Genomic DNA, 20321 nt, shown 5'->3' on the forward strand with positions numbered 1-20321 from the left:
TGACAGTGAAAAAAAAAAATCAATATCCCCATTACATATCTACAGCTGATATAGAACAAATAATAAGTAATAACTCAGAACAGTACTGACTTTTTTAGCACTGATGGCAAAATGCTAACATCAGATAACATACCAAATTTGCAAAATATAATAAAATGTGAAGACACTCACCTAGCCCCGATTGCCCACCGCTGAAGTGCCCTTGAATAGGGCACCAACTTGCTCTAGCGGGCTGCAGTATAAAAGGTCTCAGATGTGAATGTGTGTAATAGTGTCAATGTGAGGCAAGGCATTACTGAATAAAAAGAACTCATGCTCAGTGAAGGTAAAAATAAATTAAAACATAAATAAAAACAACACAATCATGACTTGCGACACAAAAAACAGATAATTTCTGTCAAAAAGTTTTTTGTTTGTTTATTGACTTAAAATATGAGTATGATTGGCGAAATGTAACAAAATGTTTGTGTTTACCATTTTAGTAGTTTACATTCCCAATATTTAAGTACAAAAATCTAATATTTTGATGAAGAATGTATTATGACACTGGGGCACATTCTGTTGAAAGCAGACAAAATATCCACTGATGACAGGCATGGGATATTTTTTAACATCTCTTTTGCATCCAACATAATCCAATCTACTCATTCTTCAGTATGCCAGTTGTCATAATACAGTTTATTCTTTGCCTTCAATACCTTTTGCACAATATTCAAGATTTTGGTGCAGCAACAATGTAAAAACCAACTACTTAAGATAAGAATAACATAATGTGCATTACAAATAAAAAATTATAATAAATTCTTGGTTGGCATCTTTATGCTGACTTTCTGTATAGAAAAACCTGATGTACTGTAGACCAAGACAGCTATCGATTCTATTTATAAATCAAATGCCATAAGCGTTTTTAATAATTTTGAAGAAAAATGTCACCCATAAATAATATGAAAATAAACAATTCTGGTTATGACAGAATGTTAAAATATTGTACTTTCAATGGTGGCCATTTTTTGTCTTCATATTGGCAGAATGAGATTTTGATACTACACTGTAGAGGTTGGACTTTCAGAGATACAGAGTGGACGACAGGTCTTTCTCAGGCCACTAGAGGCTGCCATTGCTCTACTTTATCAAAGATGAGTGGCCTTTTACAAAGAGTTCCTTAGATGTATCATTTTGTAGAAATGTAAAAGATAGTGTAAAATCAAAACACACATCTTTATAAATGGACATCTTTGTGTGTGCAATCAGTCATTGTGTATCAAGTCAGAAATATCCAAATGTACACAAACAGAATATCATCATTGTATAATCATTACTCTTGACAGAGAACTGCAAGTACATAAAACACAACCAATGTACTTATTGTCTCCACTATAAAAACCACAACAATCACATTGAACACAACAGCAGTTCACTGACTGTGGTGCCACACAGAATATTCACAACTCAGTTCATCAGAAGAAGAATTTTCAGACTGGCTCAAAATCTCAGGAATATCTAGAAAAACAAAGATGAATGTCACAAAAATAACAGATCTCTGTTGACTGAAAGTAAGGACACAACTGAAGAACTTTTTATATTCCATCAGAGACAGGAAAGCTATATCCATGTAGAAAGGCAATGTACAGAAGATCTGATAAAAACACATGCCAGTCAAGAGGATAGCAGGTCAGATCAGTACAATATAGAAGCCTCTTAACACAAAATAGTTTTTGTCTTGACTTTCAGTGACGTATTACAGATACATAGTTTTGTTTGAAATGCAAAACCACTCTGCACGTTACAGATCCAGCTACCCACAGAGAGAAATTATAAGAAAAGTGAATCCCCAAACCCATGACAAAGATATCCTTTCCCCCTGTGTCAATTGCACTTCAATAATTCACCTGCAATGCATTTTAAAGCCCTTTTCTATTATTTTCCGCTCAGCTCATTTTCTCTCAGCTGTACTAGCATGAAATGGTAAACAGTTTTTCTCTGGACCTCACCTTATACAATCCTTTATGCATAACACACAGCTTTGCTAAATGGGTGCACCGACACAATCACATACCTCAAGACCACCACATAGGATTGATATGCTTTACATACCAGTAGAGAAACACATTAAGGATCTCTAAGCAAAGAAACTCCACAGAAACAACTACATGGATGCTTCTTCCTATTCCTTGTCCTATGTTAAATCTTTCAATTCCCTGTTATCAACCATCCAAACTTCCTGTCGTTTACGTGGACTCCCTGGGAATCCTCCTGTGGAAGACCACTGACTGCCTCTGCTGGAACTGCTGCTTCCTTCTTTTTTTCTGGTCCCAGTGGCACAGCAGTATCATCTTAAAGGTTGTGCGGAAAGTCTTGTTGCACAGGGCATAGCACATGGGGTTGACTGTGCTGTTGACGTAGCACAGCCAATACCCTACTGCCCACAGGGTCTCCGGGATACAAGATTTACAGAAGGCATTGATCAGCACCATGATGTTGTAAGGTGTCCATGTGATGATGAAAGCAAAGAGTATGGCACTGAGAGTTTGAGCTGCCTTCTTCTCCTTCACTAAGGACATGCGCTTCCTCTTAGTGATCTGAGTCCGAGCTCGGGATGCAAAACGCTTTGCCATAGCTGCCTCTTTGAAGGACATTGGGACAGAGGGGGATTTAGTGGCGGTGCTGGTAGTATTGTCGATGGCAGTGGTAGTTGCTGTTGGGGGACCATCCAGAGAGCCTTGGTTAGAGGTAGCCTGGATGGTAGGCATTGATTGAATCTTGCGTGAGCAGAAGCGTTGGTGGTAGCTATTTTCTGAACTGTTTGCTCCATCAGGAGTAGTGGCAGCAGTGGTGTTGGTGGTGACTGTTGAGAGGCTGTCTCGGTTACACTCTGCTCCCCTGAGGGGATCCTCCTCTGAGGCTGCATCCAAATCCTCACATGAGGTGATTTGGGAGTTGACAGCAGCCTTTATACCAGGCAGGCTGAGAACAATGGAGAAAATAGCATGACTCTGGGAAATCATCTCTCTGCCCCCACAGTCCTCATCCTCTGAAGACCCAGAGTGGTCCAAAGAGACTGCAGCATCATTGTTGTTCCAGCTGTCGCTGCTGCTTTGGTCTGGATCACCTTCCCCCTGCCGGGTACTACCAGGTCTCCAAGAATGAACCCCAGGCCAGCAGTGGAAGCGGCCAACCAGCTCCCGACATCTGCTCTTTCTCTGGGACAACCTGGTCAGCTCGTAGCTGCTGCAACTTCTAGAACTTCCTGTCTGATGGACAAAACGGGCTGTCTCACCCGCACCATTCCCACTTCTTCCTCCCATCCCACCACGACCCCCCGAACCCTGCAACCCAGCTAACTCTTTTGAACGGTTTTGGGTCTCCTTGTAAATGCGCCAGTAGAGCACACTCATTATCGTCACAGGCAGGTAGAAAGCCGCTATGGCTGTACAGAAGGTTATAGTGGGCTGTGAGAGGAACTGAATGTAGCATTGTTCTGCGGGTACTGTCCTTTTACCCTCAAAATACTGCCATAGTAGGATGGCTGGGGCCCACAGAACAAGAGAAACAAACCAGGCTAGGGCGATCATGATCCCAGCTCGCTTTGTGGTCCGTTTGGCCCGGTAGGTCAAAGGCCTGGTGATTGAAAAGTAGCGGTCAAAGCTTATGACCAGTAGGTTCATAACTGATGCATTGCTGGCCACATAATCTATAGCCAGCCACAGGTCGCAGGCCCAGTTGCCCATGGCCCAGTAGCCCATCACAATATAAGCTGTGTAAAGGTTCATGGAGATTACCCCTATGATGAGGTCAGCCACAGCCAAGCTCAGCAGGAAGTAGTTATTGACCGTCTTTAGCTGGCGATTAACCTTGAAGGATACCACTACCAGGATGTTGCCTATGATGGTGACCAGTGACAGCATGCCTGTCAGCAAGACAATGAGAACAACCTGCCACACAGGGTGGCCACGCAAGGGATCAAGGGCTGCAGTTCCGTTCCCATTTTGGGATTCTGAGGTGAGGTTTAAGAGTTTGCTGGTGGAAGAGGAATTATCATCCAGGGTATTCACATGAAAAACCAACCAGGGGGCTCCTCCAGTTCCTCCTTGGTGGAGAGCATTGGATTGTGAGTAGGCTCCGGCTGCTGGGGGTGAGGTGTTGGCAGTCAGGAAGAGACCAGGGTCTGTGCTGTTTGAGCTCATTGTTATGTCCTGGCATATTCTAAAGAGAGAGACAAAAAAGACAGAAAAGGGAAGTAGGAAAGGACAGAGAACGGGAGGGAAGAGGGACTTGGCACAAAAGGATAAGTAGAAAGGGGGGAAAGGATAGAGTGACAGAGAATGAAAGGACACATGAGTAGTTGTCATTCCTATTCATATCCAGTAGATGATGCTAGAAACCTATTCTACCAAGCTGGTTGTCTGAAAAGGCAAAGATGTTTGGGTCTAATTTGTCTATCCTGTTAAACAATCACTCATAACTTCATTTTAGACGATATGTATGCACACTGTAAATGCAGTGCAAGCAATATATTAGCAAGCAATTATAACTTGACATCTGAATCAACAAGGCTGGACAGCCAACACTTGACAGAGAATAACTGCAATCAACACCAGTTTCTTATGACACCCAGCAAATTGCAAAGACATTTCACTTACACACAGGTAATGTATTTTCACATATTGTTGCCTAGTCTGTAAAAATGACATATTGTATAACATTAGGCCTTGGACAGGGGTGTTTTCTCCTGTCAGAGGTAGGGGTGGAGGTAGCACGCAGACGATCTTTATTCAAAATTTAACTGTGATGTCTGGTGTCAGCTCTGGTGTCAGTCTGTCTGTCAGTGTGTCAGTCAAACACATACAGAGTGAAATTGTTTTCTAGTGTTATGTTTTTTGGTTATACCGCTCAAACTCTGACTGATTTTTCTAAAATATGAACAGAAAACAGCAGGTACCTGTTCATACCAAGTCAAAGACAATATGTAGACATCATTCTAAGCTTGCAGAAAGCACGAAGAATGGAGGACAAAGAAGAGATAAATTATTTGAGGAAGCACTCTAAGACCTTGGAAGGTATTGTGGCATTTCTTCCTGTTTGAATACAGAGGTTTTTGGTTTCAGTTTGATGATGCAAATTCCTGTTGCTGGTTAATTTGTCACCAGATTTGATCTAGTGTTCCAGGAGCACTCTAAGAAAAATAAGGTTGAAGACAGATTCTGGGCAGAAAGCTTTGCTTAGACAAAACCTAATGGTGAAATGGAGAGAAAATAGCACTGCAAGAGCTAATAGCAGCATGGAGAGTATGAAGTGTTGTTTGTTGTTTGATTGGGGATCATTTCATGATGAAAATGCAAACAATAAACAGAAGATCCTGCTATTTTTTTTTAAAGCAGTCCTTGATAATTGGATAATAAGATGAGGAACTGCAATTTTGGAAAACCAGAATGTCCTATCGAATTCAGGTTTTGCTGTGCAATAATTTATAATTACCGTGGTGTTTTGCACTCAGATGTGTGCATGTTTGTGTTGAAAACAAAAAAGAGATGCTTGACAACAAATATAGTAAAGTGAGGAACGTAGAAAGTTTTCTGTCAAAAAAAAGTGCGCTTTAAGTGAACATTTTGTACTAGGGTGGCTGTGGTATGGTGGTAGAGCGGGTCGTCCACCAATTGGAAGGTTGGCAGTTCAATCCTGGTTTTCCCCAGCCCACGTGTGACAGTGAACCCCGAATTTCTCCTGGGCTCCCTTTGCTTTTGGTGTGTGTGTGAATGGTTAGTTTCTCTGATGAGCAGTTAGTATCTGCCATTAGTATGTGATATGTATCTGCATTTTTTATTGAAATATTATGCATATTATCTCAATTACGTTTTGATGGGTATAGCTTAGTTAATTACATCCCCCCCGCTACTACTATTATCAGGAGGCTCTCATCTATCCCCACTGCGGACACGTATCACTGCATCCATGCACATACACTGAGTATGCTCTCACATTTCACACATATACTCTTTATGTTTAATGAGCATGCGCAGTAACATACATGCATTGTGTACTGTACATCACATCTGCATAGAAACATACAGTACTATATGCATGCACACACATATATGAAAAAAACAATAAACCTAGAATTGTATCAAAGTTCAGTATGTACAAAACAAAACCAGATGTAGATGAATACAAAAGACAAATTAAACAACTCCAAATTGAGTATAAAACAACAATGCCTGCCAGGACAAATGTAAAGAACTGCAATATTTATGATTGACAGCAAACTTAAAAGCCTTTTAAGAAAACAAAGTCTACTTTTAACTTTTCACAAAGCATATTCTACTGAGCATGTCAGACAGTAATGTGTTGCTAATGAGTGTTAAACATCTTTTAATTGGCTTACAGGGGCAAAATGTGTCTGTGTGAAGATAAGGGCTTTAACAGTAGGGAAATCAGTCTTTAATCTGCTACCTTGACTTGCCGTAAACACAGAGGATGGAAAAATGAAATTAGAAAAACAAATTTAAAAAAGTAGCACAGTGAAGTGCTGTTCTGCCTGGGGAATAGAGTCATATAAGGCTTGCAAAACAGGGGAAGAAAGACTGGATCCTATGGGAAAAGGCCAAATGTCAGACTCCCTGTACTTTCTTCACAGGTCACAAGATAATTCAGTGTAGGCATAGGTGGGTCAAGAAGTCCCTCAGATGCAAGCATTTACAGTGTACAGCACACTGACAACACAATGACAAAATAATTTCAGTTACAATGATGCTTGTCTAGTTTTGTATGCTGTAAAGTATACAGTATATACAGTGTGTGTGTCTATATAAGTTTACTGTTTATTCATCTTTACTCCATGCTTTCATGCACTATATTGACGTCTACCACAACATGTAACAATTAAGCCTTGCTGTTGCCATGGATTTCAGTGGTTAACTACAATAAATTTATATCTGTAGTCCCCTGGGAGCAGAAACTGGCTGCACAACAGAGGGAGAGTGGTTTGTTTTCCCCTAAAATTGAACTGATCAAGCCTTTTCAGATGAAAACTGTATGCGGCAGATGACAGCATCCTTTTCCAACATGGGTGGGCTAGCTAGACCTTTGACAACCAGCTGCTATTACAGTGAAGCCATTATAGTGTCTATCTCTCTCTGCAAGCCTACGTTAAGCCCTATATCTTAAGTTTGACTCCCAAGCACGTAGGTGTGATGGTTTCAGGTACACAGGGAGATCAATACTCATTTACTGTGTTGCAACACAACGTGTTCCCTGACATTTTGAGGCATTTGTCCCAGCAAGGTTGGACAGTGCAATCCAAGTTGGGTCCAAGGATCCATCTAAATGATTGGGTGACTAATACACAGCCATTTCAGGTTTCTATTTTCAGCAACTAATCTAGCAGAACAGTGATACGGGCAGATGATGTCCAGCAAGGATGAGTCATGTTGACAAGTACTTTTTAATAAAGGTTAAAGCTGCTATAATTTGAATCTTGGTCACGTTGGCTTCCCCTTGAGTGCCACAACATACTTTCAGTTAAAGGGATGCTACTCTACAAATGTTATTTTTCCTATTATTTACATAGGTATACAGTCAAGGAGGTTTAATCAACACTTTCTATGTAAAATAAAATAAAAAATATTGTCAGCATGCTGCCTTGTCTGAAACTTTACAATTTGGTCTCCCTTTGCTCATGTCGAACTATATGTAATGTGCACTTTTGTGCTATCCCAGTGCAGACAAACATCTTGAGGCAGACATAGGTTTTAGCAGTTTACCATAATAAGGCATAATTGTAAAAACAGCTCAGGCATAAGCAGCTTGAACACATAAAAGGCTACTGCCAAACAAGGCAGAATTAGACTCAAGCATAAACTCAAAACAAAAAAACACTCTATATAGGTTACTGTTACTGAGAGAAACAAATCAACAATTGGAGAGCTAGAGTTGTCAGGCATGGGCAATTCCAAGAGAGCAACTACAGACTCAATGCATACATATTTAGTCGATCCAGCAGATGCAAGCAATGGCTTTGTGATTACCATCATTGGCTGGGCAGTGCTGCATTGTCATACAGTATGCAGATTGCTGCCTTGTGGCAAGAGAACAGACAAGTGTAAGAGAGAGTCAGGACTTCATACTGTGATCACTGTCCATGTATTAAAAGCAACAATGCCTATGGTAGAAAAGGTTTCAGTCGTAGTCATCTGGACACTGTTTTCAGAATCAAGACAAGTCAATTGAGAATGACTTCCGGATGGGAGCCGAAACGATTCTGAAAACAGTGTCCAGATGACTACGACTGAAACCTTTTCTACGATAGAACACTCCTGGACGAATGAGGGACTACACCGTCTTAACAATGTCTATGATTTAATCTAATTTAGAAAACAATCCACTAGTTCATCTCAATAAAGTCTCTGCTATCCCTCAAAGCTGGATGATGTGGTGTTGCACAATAAGGGATAACAATCAAAGATATACCATGCCTAATCCAGTTCATACTGAGTGATAAAAGGTGGTGAGGGTGCTTGTTTCAGGGTGAAATGTGATCTGACAAATAGTGCCACAACACTGACTGCTCTGTGGAGTTATTGATTTCTGTCTATTGAGCAAAGCAGCCTTACTGATAAGCAAAACCTGGAGTAGACCAACTCTGACCCAGAAGTTTTATCTTACATTTGCAAATACTACACCAATAGATAGACAGATAGACGTAAGCTACAACTGCAGTGGCACTTGTTAAAAATAGAAAGGAAGATACAGTCATCTCTAGAATAATACAAACACTGTATGGTCTGCCCTGTGAATTAAAGGGTCCATATACAGAATCTATAATCTATTTGATATTGACCATTCTTAAATTAGTAAAAGGACGTGATGCCACAACAGCTAATAACTTGGGAGGCATAAAACTAAAATTTTTACACAATTTGACCCTAAGCAGAGACCAAATCTCCCTTAATCCAGACACAAACACAGATGTACATACAGAGACTACCAGAGCAGGATGTAGAGAAGAGAAGATGGGTAACACTGCAAATATATATCAATATTTGAAGCACTCACCCACTGAACATGCATGGTAATTATGGAATAAAGGCAAAATAATAATAATAATAACACCAAACTAATAACACCTATTAATTACATTGATCAGGATCAGGATTCTGTACCAATAGAATAATAGATATTCCTGGATAGCACATACAACATGTGTCATATGGACCACAAAAAAGGCTCTGACTGTTGATACCCCAAAGAGCAACCACATAACGTTGGAATTTGTTCACTTCTGCATGGATATGCTACTATTCAGTACAGTTAAAAATGAGCACTTCAAGAAGCATACTATAGTCCTTAACTCTTGTGTAAGCTCCCTGCTTGAAAGTTTTTTTTCATACCTCATACATCCTCCCGCTGTACACAGAGCACAGGAAGATAGCAGAGCATGTGCAGTCTATTGCTCTTCCCTCACCACCTCTGACATGTGGTCCAGTGAAACATCAGAGCCACTCTGACAATGCATTTTGTACACTCATAAATGTCTTCAAACATCCATACAGGGAAGTGTTTGCTCTGAACCAGTTGTTTATATTAGAAGAACTTCAGATGGTTGATAATGCTGTTTACAATGATAATGAATTATATTTGAACCTAGATATAAAGATATAAAAGACGGATATAATAGATATATAAAATATAAAAATAATTATTGTGATCCATTTCATTATTTTTTCTAACAATTTCATCAGAGAGAGGTTGGAAAGAGCTAGTATGTTATTAAGTAATGCTGGCCTTGTCCTTCATAAAACAACAAGGGACTTTGTAGTTGCACGGTATGAACTAAAGCTATCACAAGCTGGTGATGATGGGGCTGCTGCCAGAAGATGGTGGCAAGGGTTGTGAAACAGGCCATCTGTCAGGTACTCACTGCTGACAAGAACAAGCATTTAGTGCTTTCTTAGCATGAGATGGACTTGAAAGAGTCCATGAGCGATGCTCTAAGTCGACTCTTAAAGTTCACAGATTTTCAGTCAGGCAAATCTTAAGTGAGCATGTTATTACATGAAACCTTTACAGCACCTCCTCCAAACAAAGGCTATGAAACCTGCAGATGATGACACAGCTCACAAAGGATGTCCACCATCATGGTCTGTGTCAGTGAGAAATATGACAAAGCAAAAGATGACTTGCTGGTCAAGTATTCGCTTCAACACACAAAGATGACAAGAATGATGCCATCAAAATGAGGGCGATGTCTGATGGTGGAAGGAGACCACAATCCATAAACTTCAAAAGCAGTTAGAGGAGAAGCTGTGGAGGAGGAGGTAGAGCCAGCTACTGCAGCTCTACCTGCCATGAGGTACAGATATTTAGAAGCCATTCAGCTTACTTTAAGTGCTTTCAATCTGTGCATCTCTGCCACCAACCTCTGACAGGAATTCAGTGAAGAAAGAAATGTTTTAACCTGTTAGAGGGTAGCTGTAAAACATTAAAACCCCATTTTTGATAATATTTATGGTCTGCTTTTTTCTGTAATAGCCATTCAATGTATTTACATTTAGTAATTAACTCACTGTGGTTTTCATTGTCAGTGGTGGAGTCCGCCATTCCCACCCTGGATTAAAATTGTCTTCACATGCAAGAGGGGTTCACAGGAATCGATGCATGTATGTAATACAGAGTCACTGATATCAGCGACACTGTTTACTGTTCACTCTCCTACAGCTGTATCAGAGCTCTATTAAGTTACTGCTAATGCAAACCGAATATTTCCTTCTGTTGCTGCTTAACATTAAACGCGTTCAACTGACGAAATACGTGTGTTTTTATTTTTATTGTGAGCAGTCACAGGAAACGCAATATATTTGCTGACCAAGCAAGACATGGTAATTTTCAGCATTTTTTGCCAGTGGATCAGTTCTAAATATTGCCACAGTGAGTTAGATGAAGAGTTGCAGGCGCCAGGATGCAGACCTAACTCTAGCTCTAACTCCTCAGCAAGGTAACCAACTCCTTACTGCTCCTAGCTGTTGAGTGGAAAACTACTCTGCTGTGTGCAGTATGAAATCAGACCGCAGCTGCTCATGGTATGATAGGAAAAGACTAATTATTTGCTGACTTCTTTATTAAAACAATGTGAGTTTGTTTGGCTGCACTGTAAACAGATAGCCCAGTTGAGTTGCTCTTCTGTTGTATTTCTGATTCAATAGCTGCTAAAGGAGTGATACTAAAGAAAAGGGTTTTAGGCAACTTTACAACTAATATTGAATATCCATAGACTCCTTTTCATTTTATCACCTGAAACAAAGTGGCTTTTTATTTATAAATTATGATCACTTGAAAGTAAGTTTATATCACGAATGGACTATTTAAATAAAGTGTCACCATCAAATTAATCAAAATCTTCCTGAAGGAAGTGTGGTATGTGTGACAGGCTGTGCAGGGAACAAAAAAATAAACCCCAACTTCTTCTAAGTTAAGTAACAAAAGCCTGTGAAGCATCACCCTGTGTCCTTGATTACATGCATATGTCCAATGATACTGGAAAAGTTATGGAGCAAAAACGTTTGTCTTAACACATTTGGTTTGTTCCCAACACTAATATGGCATTTAGACTGGGGAACATCTCCATATGCTAACATCGTGCTTGAATTTCATTATGTTGATCCCTACAGCTGTCTCTAAAGCATACCAGTTTAAATTTGGGTTTTAGTATAAATAAAGTCCATGTGGTATTAATATTAAGTATTTGCATTATTTACCAAGAACGTGTCAGATACTTTGCAATTACTGTGTGCCTTTTCCCAGGAGCCAAGAGTCAGATAAGGATACATTCAACTTCACATATGTCTCTGTAATTTATGGGAGACATCTGAAAGGCCCACCTTTTATATTTTTTAAGTCCGACTAACAAGAAATGTCCCACTCAAAAGCAACCAACCATTCATCCCTTATTACAAACAGTGCGTGAGAGGTTCTCTGCAACCAAGTAGCAAACATTAGAGGATGTGCTGAGGAGATAAGGTAAATTAAAAAGCCAGAAAAATAATGGTGAGTTTATTGCACTAGATGACAAGAACCTCTCCATGGTGGAAACTATTCAAATCAGGAAATCTCTATATGAAATAAAGAAATAGAAGAGAGTGTATAAAGCATATATGCATGTATGCAGCGCAACAGCTTGGTAATAACTACTGGTTACGGTAGTATTTATGAGCCCTGATCAAATTTCACACTACTTCCAAGGTTTAGCAGGTATAATGTTTACTATTGTCACCATCTTAGTTTAGTTTGTTTGCATGCTTACATTTGCATTAGACACAATGTACAGCTGAGTCTGACGGGAATGTTACTAGTTTTGCAGGTATTTAGTCATAAACCTAAGAACTGGGCAAATTAAAATGTTGACCTGATGATGGTGTGATATGAGAAGTCAGGGGTCACCAAAGTTTCTACAATTCATCCTGAGGGGGACATGAATATCTGTACCAACAAACTGTTGAGACATTTCACTCAAAACCAAAAATGTGAACCTCAAGGCAGCGCTAGAGAAAAAGTCAGGAGATCATCAAAGTGATTAAGGGCCTTTTCACACCTGAAAGTTCGAACCGAGGTTTGCATTTTTACATTGTATACATTTGATCCGGTTAGTTTGGTTTCACATTGCAATTATGCAATTATGCAATTAAAGAACTATACATGACATACTGTACCTACGTCCTGTCGTCATCACCTACATGAGCTGTGTCTCCCTATACTGTATTTGGAATTGACTGGTTTGTAGATGGGCGTGCATCTGATGTCGCCATGATGTCAAATCGGCAGGTAGCCTTCTATAGCAGTTTGAGTGAAAGGAGAAAAATGAATGAACAGATTAATTTTGTTGCCGCTATAATAAGCAACACCAACTTCTAGTTAAAATTTGCCAAATAAACGTCCTTGTCATGAGAATTTTTTTTTTTTGTTTGTTCTGGTTTTCACGATAGCCTGCCAGAACTTGTGGCAACTGGTCCGAAAGTCTGAAACTTCCAAAAAAATAATAATTTTCACTCTTGAAAGGAACCAAACCATGGTTCAATTTGATCACCTGTTTTCGTCGGACCAAGGTTCGGCTGTTTGGTCTGAGCCATGGTCCAGGGGAGGTTTCACACCTGTAATTTTGGTTCAGATCAAACTGAAGTCCAAAAGTCTGAACAAAACGAGGTAAGTGTGAAAGGGTCTTAAGATACATAGTCTTGGGGCCAAGAATGTCTGTATAAAATTTCATGGCAATTCATCTAATAGCTGTTGAGATATTTCAGTCTGGATCAAAGTGGTGGATTGGCAGACCAACAGAACCACGCTGCAAATGTAGCTAAAAAAACAAGACTGTAACAGAAAAGCACATCTTATCTGAGTAGATCCTAGTCCTAGTTGAACAAAGCACTGTTGAGTCTAGTTTTTAATTATTTGTTTTATATATATATATGTATGTGTGTGTGTGTGTGTGTTCACATTATCTAGGAGAGAAAGAATAATCCAGCAAGAAGCCATACATGTTTTCATTCAATAAATGATTGTTTTAGGCATGTGTGTAAATTAGCAGAAATTTCAATATCAATTAGTCATCCAGTGCAAATCTTGCACTTCAGGTGGAAAATGTAAATGTGACCAGTGTAAACTCTTCTGCCTGGAGATCCAGAAAAACAAGACTTGTGTCTGTACAATGGAAGAAGTCCAGTAAGTCCCTTAATACCAGGAAGCAGCTCAGCATAATTATTCTGCCTAACCTTGTTTATTCTCCTTTATGACCGTAGGCAGCCAGGAGATCTGTTTTTATTGAGGTGTCTTTTTTGCTGCAATCCAGATTACTGCAGCAGAGTGTCTGAATCCTGCTTACACTGGCACCACTGGCCATAAACAGACGGCAGTTTGACAGGAGCTTGGTCTGATAAAATAACAATACAAGGAAGTGAAATAATAATCAGTGTGAGAGCTTATGCAGGGTGCCAAGGATGGCTGTGCATCGAATCCAGCCAAAAGTCAATACTTGGAAAGATCTGTTGTATCAAGAGCAGGCAGAGGGATAGTGCAACTAATTACAAGGTGCAAAATGTTAGCTATGTAGGATACCTCTCTTCTTCTCTGTCTTTTGTTTTTCAGTTACATTTTGTTCCTCTGCGGCATTATATTTAGCAACTCTGTCTCCAATGTTCATATGCAACTAATTTGCAATCATGATTTATATTCAGTGGAACATTTAGGTCCAATACAGGAAGTAGTTTAACATTCTTACAGTGCAGCAAAGGCACACTGAGGAGGTTGAGGTAGATGGATGGTTGTACAAAGTGCTTGACTTTGACACAGGAGACCAGGGTTCATGTCCTGTCTCATGCTTCAGGTCAGTTTTGAGTTTTTAAATATTTAACAAAGACCATGATCTCTCCAAAGCATTAACCAAATGCTTTTTAGTTGCCAGAAGTAACCAAAAATACCTGTATCATGCTTTAACTGCCAAGAGGGGCTTCCAAGCTTGTTGGAAAAACGAATAAAAAATATCGACATTTTTTCATTATGTTCAGTTTAAAAGTATCTTTAAAACAGACTTTTCTCCCAAGAAAACGGCAGCATCATTTATTTTAGCAAATCCTCGAAAAACGAAAGGTTCAAGTGACAAAACCCTCTAGCGGCCGTAGGAATTATGACTCCTGTACGTCTAGAGCAAAGGAGGAAATAGTGTGATGTTGTTACAGAGCCACAAAGTACGCAGAGAGAAGAGGTTGGTGTGGTTGGATGGGTCAATAAAATGTTGGACTTTGATAAAAGAGACTACTGTTTGTTTCCCATTTTCCCATGACTACGATTGTTGCCTAACCTTAACAAAGAAGTACATTTTCACCCAAACTATGATCTTCCCCTTACCCCTAACAAGTCATTTTTGTGCCTAAACCTAACCTAATTTTAACCACAGCTGCATCAGAAAATTAAAAGCTGTAAAAACGGACATCCTGCCACTTGGGGCATCAGATCAAAAAATAATGTGTCTTTTTGGAGGGACACTGCATTTTGTCATTTAAATTGGAGGATTTGTTGCTTTATAAAATGGTGGCACTGAATATTTTTTATATTGCATTGCTATGTTGATTAAATAAAAACTAATCTCAGCATCCTTAAAATGCCCCTAAAATGTATTAAGCTAAAGCTATACAGTTATATACATTATGAAAGTATTTTTTCTTGTTATAGGCTTCAGTTGTTGCATTATGGTAGCTAGGTGTGAGGAGAAAAATCTACACATGGAAAGTGAAGTAGGATGTTGTTATGCTTTAGACCAGTGCTAGAGGCTCATGGGATTTCACACACATCCTCACCTCTGCGGTGGGTCTACGTGCTTTTTGACAGCCTCAGTAACAAGCTGCTGGAACTCTTTAGACATGGCACTCTTAGACACTTAGACATGCCTGTGTAGTATGTGTGTATGTGAAAGCAAGAGACAGGAAGAAAAATAGAGAGGCAAAATAGAGACAGTGGAAGAATGGCTCAGGAATATGTCAAACCAAAAGGCTGCAGCCACTTGAGGATGACTGCACAGGAGACCGTTGAAAGTTAACCTTTCTTTCATTCTCACAATAAATCTAAACCTGGATGAGGTCCAATGCATACCTTATGTGTGTTTTAAAACAAAAGCTAAGTTGCTGCCATTGAAATTAGGCTGAGCTTTGTGGTGGATGTCTTAGTGAAACATGGGAGAGAAAAAAAAGCTTGTACATTAAATTTGCCACAGTGACAGCTCGTTCCTAACAATTCCCACAATCCAAACTATGAAATACAACGCTTTGAGAAACAATGTTGTTTCGCGTGAGGCTAATTCCAGGCCTGACCCTTTACCTCACTTCTCATGGCTGCACTTCAATACAGCCCTACACAGATGCTATACACATGTAAGTGATAGGCTATTGCGATTAATCCTTAAAAGGAACAGGCACTCGAATGAGACAGAGAGGGAGAAAAAACACACACTCACTCCTATGTAAACATGGAGACAAGGGGTCTTTAAATGCTGAAGGCAGAGATGCAGGGTTTACGCAGGGGGTTCAGGAGAGTGAGGGGGTAAGAAAGGAAACTGTAGAGGGGGTAAGAATGTGCAAGGAGACACTTCCTGCTTGGGGAGTGTAAGTTATGTGAGAGAGGAGGAACAAAACAGACTTCTCCTCTCAGGACAGAGGGCTGTCAGGTGATGGAGACCATGTCTACCACTGTACTGTGTGCTTCTATACCACACAGTATACATGCATGTGCACTCTTCTTTGGAGCTATGCTTACATAAGGCTGACACGCACAAACACACACATGCAGTACAAACTCTACACACTCTTTTCACAAACACACTTCCAGGCGTGCAAACACACACAAAATCAGTTGCCTAAGCTCAAACACTAGAGAGGGCAGTGAGTCAACAAGGTGATTACAAGGAAGTATTGAAAATGATCCAAGTACCATATTGCCACAAAGAGAGTGTAGTAATGACAGAACTGGTTATAATAACAGTCCAAACACTTCTCCTGGCGGATCTAGACAGGCTTACATAGACAGTTAACAAAGCGCTAACTGTATTACAAACATGAACACTCGCAGGGATATGGAAACACACACACACACACAATCTCACACATGATGCTTCTTGAGTGTTTTTTTCTCATGTTCAATCTCCATTATGCTCATGTCACAGAATACAGAGCTGTCCCAATAGTGCACAGCAACATAATATTGTAGATTTCATTGGACAACGTTGTTGTGTACTTGCAGAGCTGCAAAGCTGAGTTTACCTGAATTGATTGTATCTCACTTTCTTTTTATCAATATTTAATGCCCTTGCCAACACAATATCTTATGCAAACTATTTGGCCCGCTGGATTACTTTATTTGTGTTTACCTCCAGTGTATTATTAATTGCTGCATCTCTGACCTTTCAGCATAACTGTGTTATATGTAATTAATTGAGTTCAAAACTAAATTGGATTGGGTAGTGATTATATGGAATGATATACTTCATATATAAGTTGTGGTTGGCAAGAGTTTTTTTTTAAGTTGGATACTCAACAAAAATGATGACGAATGTAGGGGAGATGAAAACAGAGACCGTCAGTGTAAGTGTGTATATGTATATAAAATAATATATATAATAATCCTAAGATGTGAGTGGACACAAACAGATGCAAATTCGCTCCAGGCGGCAGGAACTGAGCTATAGAAGTATGCATGTGAGTTGAAAATTTTTCAAACTTTGCATTTAGGGTGCCAATTCATGAACATACAGAGAAGAGGGAAAGTAAGGGTCTGGAGGACAATAACAGGAAGAACTGGAGTTCTTGGTAAGTTTTGACAGCAGTCACAGTCTGAGCTGTCACACAAGCACACACATTGGCTGCTTGGGCTGGATAAACACAGCTTGTGCAAACAGTCCACCAGGGCAAAGATTCGCTTCACGTTCAATCTGAATGCACCATTTGGGAAAGTGCACTCTTAAGACGTTTATTCTAATCTGTAGTCTCTGGGCAGGTTGATGTTACACATTAGATGAAACAAAATGTGCAGTCCACATATTGAAAATAGAGGCACCTTAAGATCCTAATTCTGAAACATGTTCAATGGGTGCCAGTGGTTGGAGCTCAAAATAATTTATAGCCTACAATTAGATTTTATATTGGGTGTTTGCTGGCTAATGAACCTTGAATGCTAATGGCGACAGACGAGTGATGGATCAGCCACACTGACAATTGGCTTTTGCCGCAGAGGCTTGTGTTATTGGCCTGTCAGAAAACATCCAACACAGGAGGGAGACATGAAAAGGAGTCCCTTCATAACCAAGGACTTTACATGGGCGTAATCCCCATCATGTCTTCTGCCATCCATAGAACTAACTACAAAGCACATGAGACACATTCCAAAATTAGCATAACGAGGCAAACGACTAAGCTAATACACAAATGGACTAATATCTTGCATAATAAAACTGCCAGCATTTATGGGGGGCCCTGCATCTAGTGAATGATGATCTGTGGCATGTAATAGTTCCCATCCGGCACACTGACAGGAACATTATGAGGATGGAGAGTGATGAGATCTTCATAAGCCTCTGATACTGTATGGAGCCATGCTGAGTGGAAAAAGACTCTCTTTGACTCCTATTGCACTTACAACACGGCTAATATGAGTGGGAGCACTCACTGCAAGAGACAACACAGACCAGAACAGGCTCAGAGAATATTATGTGGGTGGTTCAGCCATAAAAATCATTCTCAGGCTATAAAGGAATCATACAACCAAATTACATTTTGGCTTTAATGACTATGAATTTCCGACTGCTCTTGACTGTCTTCTTCAGGTGTCATCAGTTTAAGTTTTTTAGTATTGTTTTCATCTTATGTATAATACCATTTAAACTATAAAGAATAACACAGGCACATTGTGTAATAAGATAACAAATCATTCTTATGACTATCAGTAATCCCCAACTATTTGTCAAAAACTAAGCTACAACTTGAGAACTTTCATTTGTCATAATCACATTACACCTGCAATTCCAAACACTTCATGCCAGAGCACTTGCTGTGTAAATCACACTGTTTATTGATACTTCACTGTTGGACTCTCATCATAAAATGTTCCAAAAGCAGCAAAACATCAGTAACTGTGTTGATTCTCTGCAAATAGCAGCACACAACAGTGAAGGTTTTAAATGTCCATAAAATTTGTCTATTGCTCCTGCAAAAAATATCACATTTTTTCCCTGTTCAAGCACTTGTATCCACTGCCAGAAAATAATAATCTATCCCTTCTCGCCTCCTGCAATACCAAGAATGAAGTTATGTGGGTTTTCTGCTTTGAACTACCTCTCTCTTAATCAACTGGACCATTTTTCTCACCCTAGAGGCTCTTGTGTGTAACTCTTTTTAGATGTCAACACCAAACGAGGAGGCTCTGAGGCTCTTAAACTTATTTAAACAGTGCTGAGAGTGAGTATATTACTCAATGCTGAAGTTAGTGAATGAAGATAAACACCATAACCACTCAAGTGTCTCAGTCATTCCTGAGGACTATGACCCAGAGGTTACAGCCATGTTGTAGCCTTATAGTACCTTATAATCATACCAATCAGAAAAAAAGCCCCACTAATACAATTGGCTTCTTTATCTCATCCCCTGTACAGATTTTTTTCCCATTGGCTAATGGCTTTATCTCCTGCATTTGAATGGACTCAAGAGGGAGAGAAGTAGACAGACAGGATGACATAATGTGAAGCAGTTAGACAGAGGAAAGCTAAAGCTAAGAAAGACACAGCAGGAAGGAACATCCTCCATTGGCCTGGAGTCGACTGATATTCCATTATCTTTCTTTCTATTTCTTCCCAGGGTGTCCTTAACCTATACTATGAGGGAATTAACATTGCACTGGGCTGTCATCCATGAACGAGGTATGAAGCTGCTGTATATACAGTAGCACCTATGTATTCTATTCTAGTCTCTCAGACATTAATTTCCTACATGTGGAAACATGGAGTATCATGGAGTAAATGATGAACACATTTTTTACTGGTTGTCAATCCTGCGGTGTATTAGCATTTAATATGAAAGGACTCAACTGTGGTGGGAAAGGGTTATCTTAGTGAAAAATGCAGGTCATTGAGCTCTGTAAATATTGAACAAAAGCCTACATTAAAGATCAACTTGATAACGCACAGAAAACGAAATCAGTCAGCTGTGCATTGTGCTGTCATTAATCTGATATCAAAATCAAAAGGTCGGATTCTTTTGAATAATTTTCCAGAAGGTGATGTCAGAACATTATTGTGGCATTTAAAAACTTCCACACTTATCAGCAGGTAACAACATCTACAACTATGTTATCAATAATTCTACAAAGGTGAACACAATATTCCTGATAAATTTCTATTTTGTGCAGAGGAAAAATCTCTTGTCCAAGTATTCTGGTATAATTATTAACTGTTAACTAATTATTAAATAAAATATGCTTTCTATTACCTATAAGACCTGAAAGATGTGAACTGGAGGGATGAATGAGGAGCTGACAATCATCTTGTTTGAATCACTGAACGTGATTATTGTTTGTTGGATCAGCTGATGATCAGCTGCCGGGGTTGCACATGACTTACAGTACATGTCCTGCCTGAACTAACACAATGCTTCATTGACTTATTTTATCTATTCTTCTTCCAAGTCCCAAAATGGCCAGAAGCATTCACTTCACAACTCAAAGTCACATTGAAGTGCTGTACTCCCTCCCGATGTGCAAACACAAATCCCAAATAAGCCCTGATGTCAAATACTTTCATCTGT

General features: G+C 39.6%; 1 protein-coding gene across 7 annotated transcripts in view; it reads right to left on the reverse strand.

Moving 5' to 3' along the window:
- Window positions 1-391: 391 nt before the first annotated feature.
- The window catches only part of chrm3a (cholinergic receptor, muscarinic 3a), a 78383-nt gene continuing 58453 nt past the window's right edge, over window positions 392-20321 (reverse strand). For 6 of the 7 annotated variants that reach the window (XM_044215046.1, XM_044215047.1, XM_044215051.1 and 3 more), the window contains one exon: window positions 392-4203. In XM_044215046.1, the coding sequence (XP_044070981.1) occupies window positions 2229-4203 (1975 nt within the window). In that variant the 3' untranslated portion in view covers window positions 392-2228. Of the gene's footprint in view, window positions 4204-12698; window positions 12897-20321 lie in introns of those variants that run through there. The other variant, XM_044215045.1, reaches the window with a different exon arrangement.

This window comes from Siniperca chuatsi, linkage group LG11 (assembly GCF_020085105.1).
Source record: "Siniperca chuatsi isolate FFG_IHB_CAS linkage group LG11, ASM2008510v1, whole genome shotgun sequence".
NCBI lineage: Eukaryota > Metazoa > Chordata > Actinopteri > Centrarchiformes > Sinipercidae > Siniperca > Siniperca chuatsi.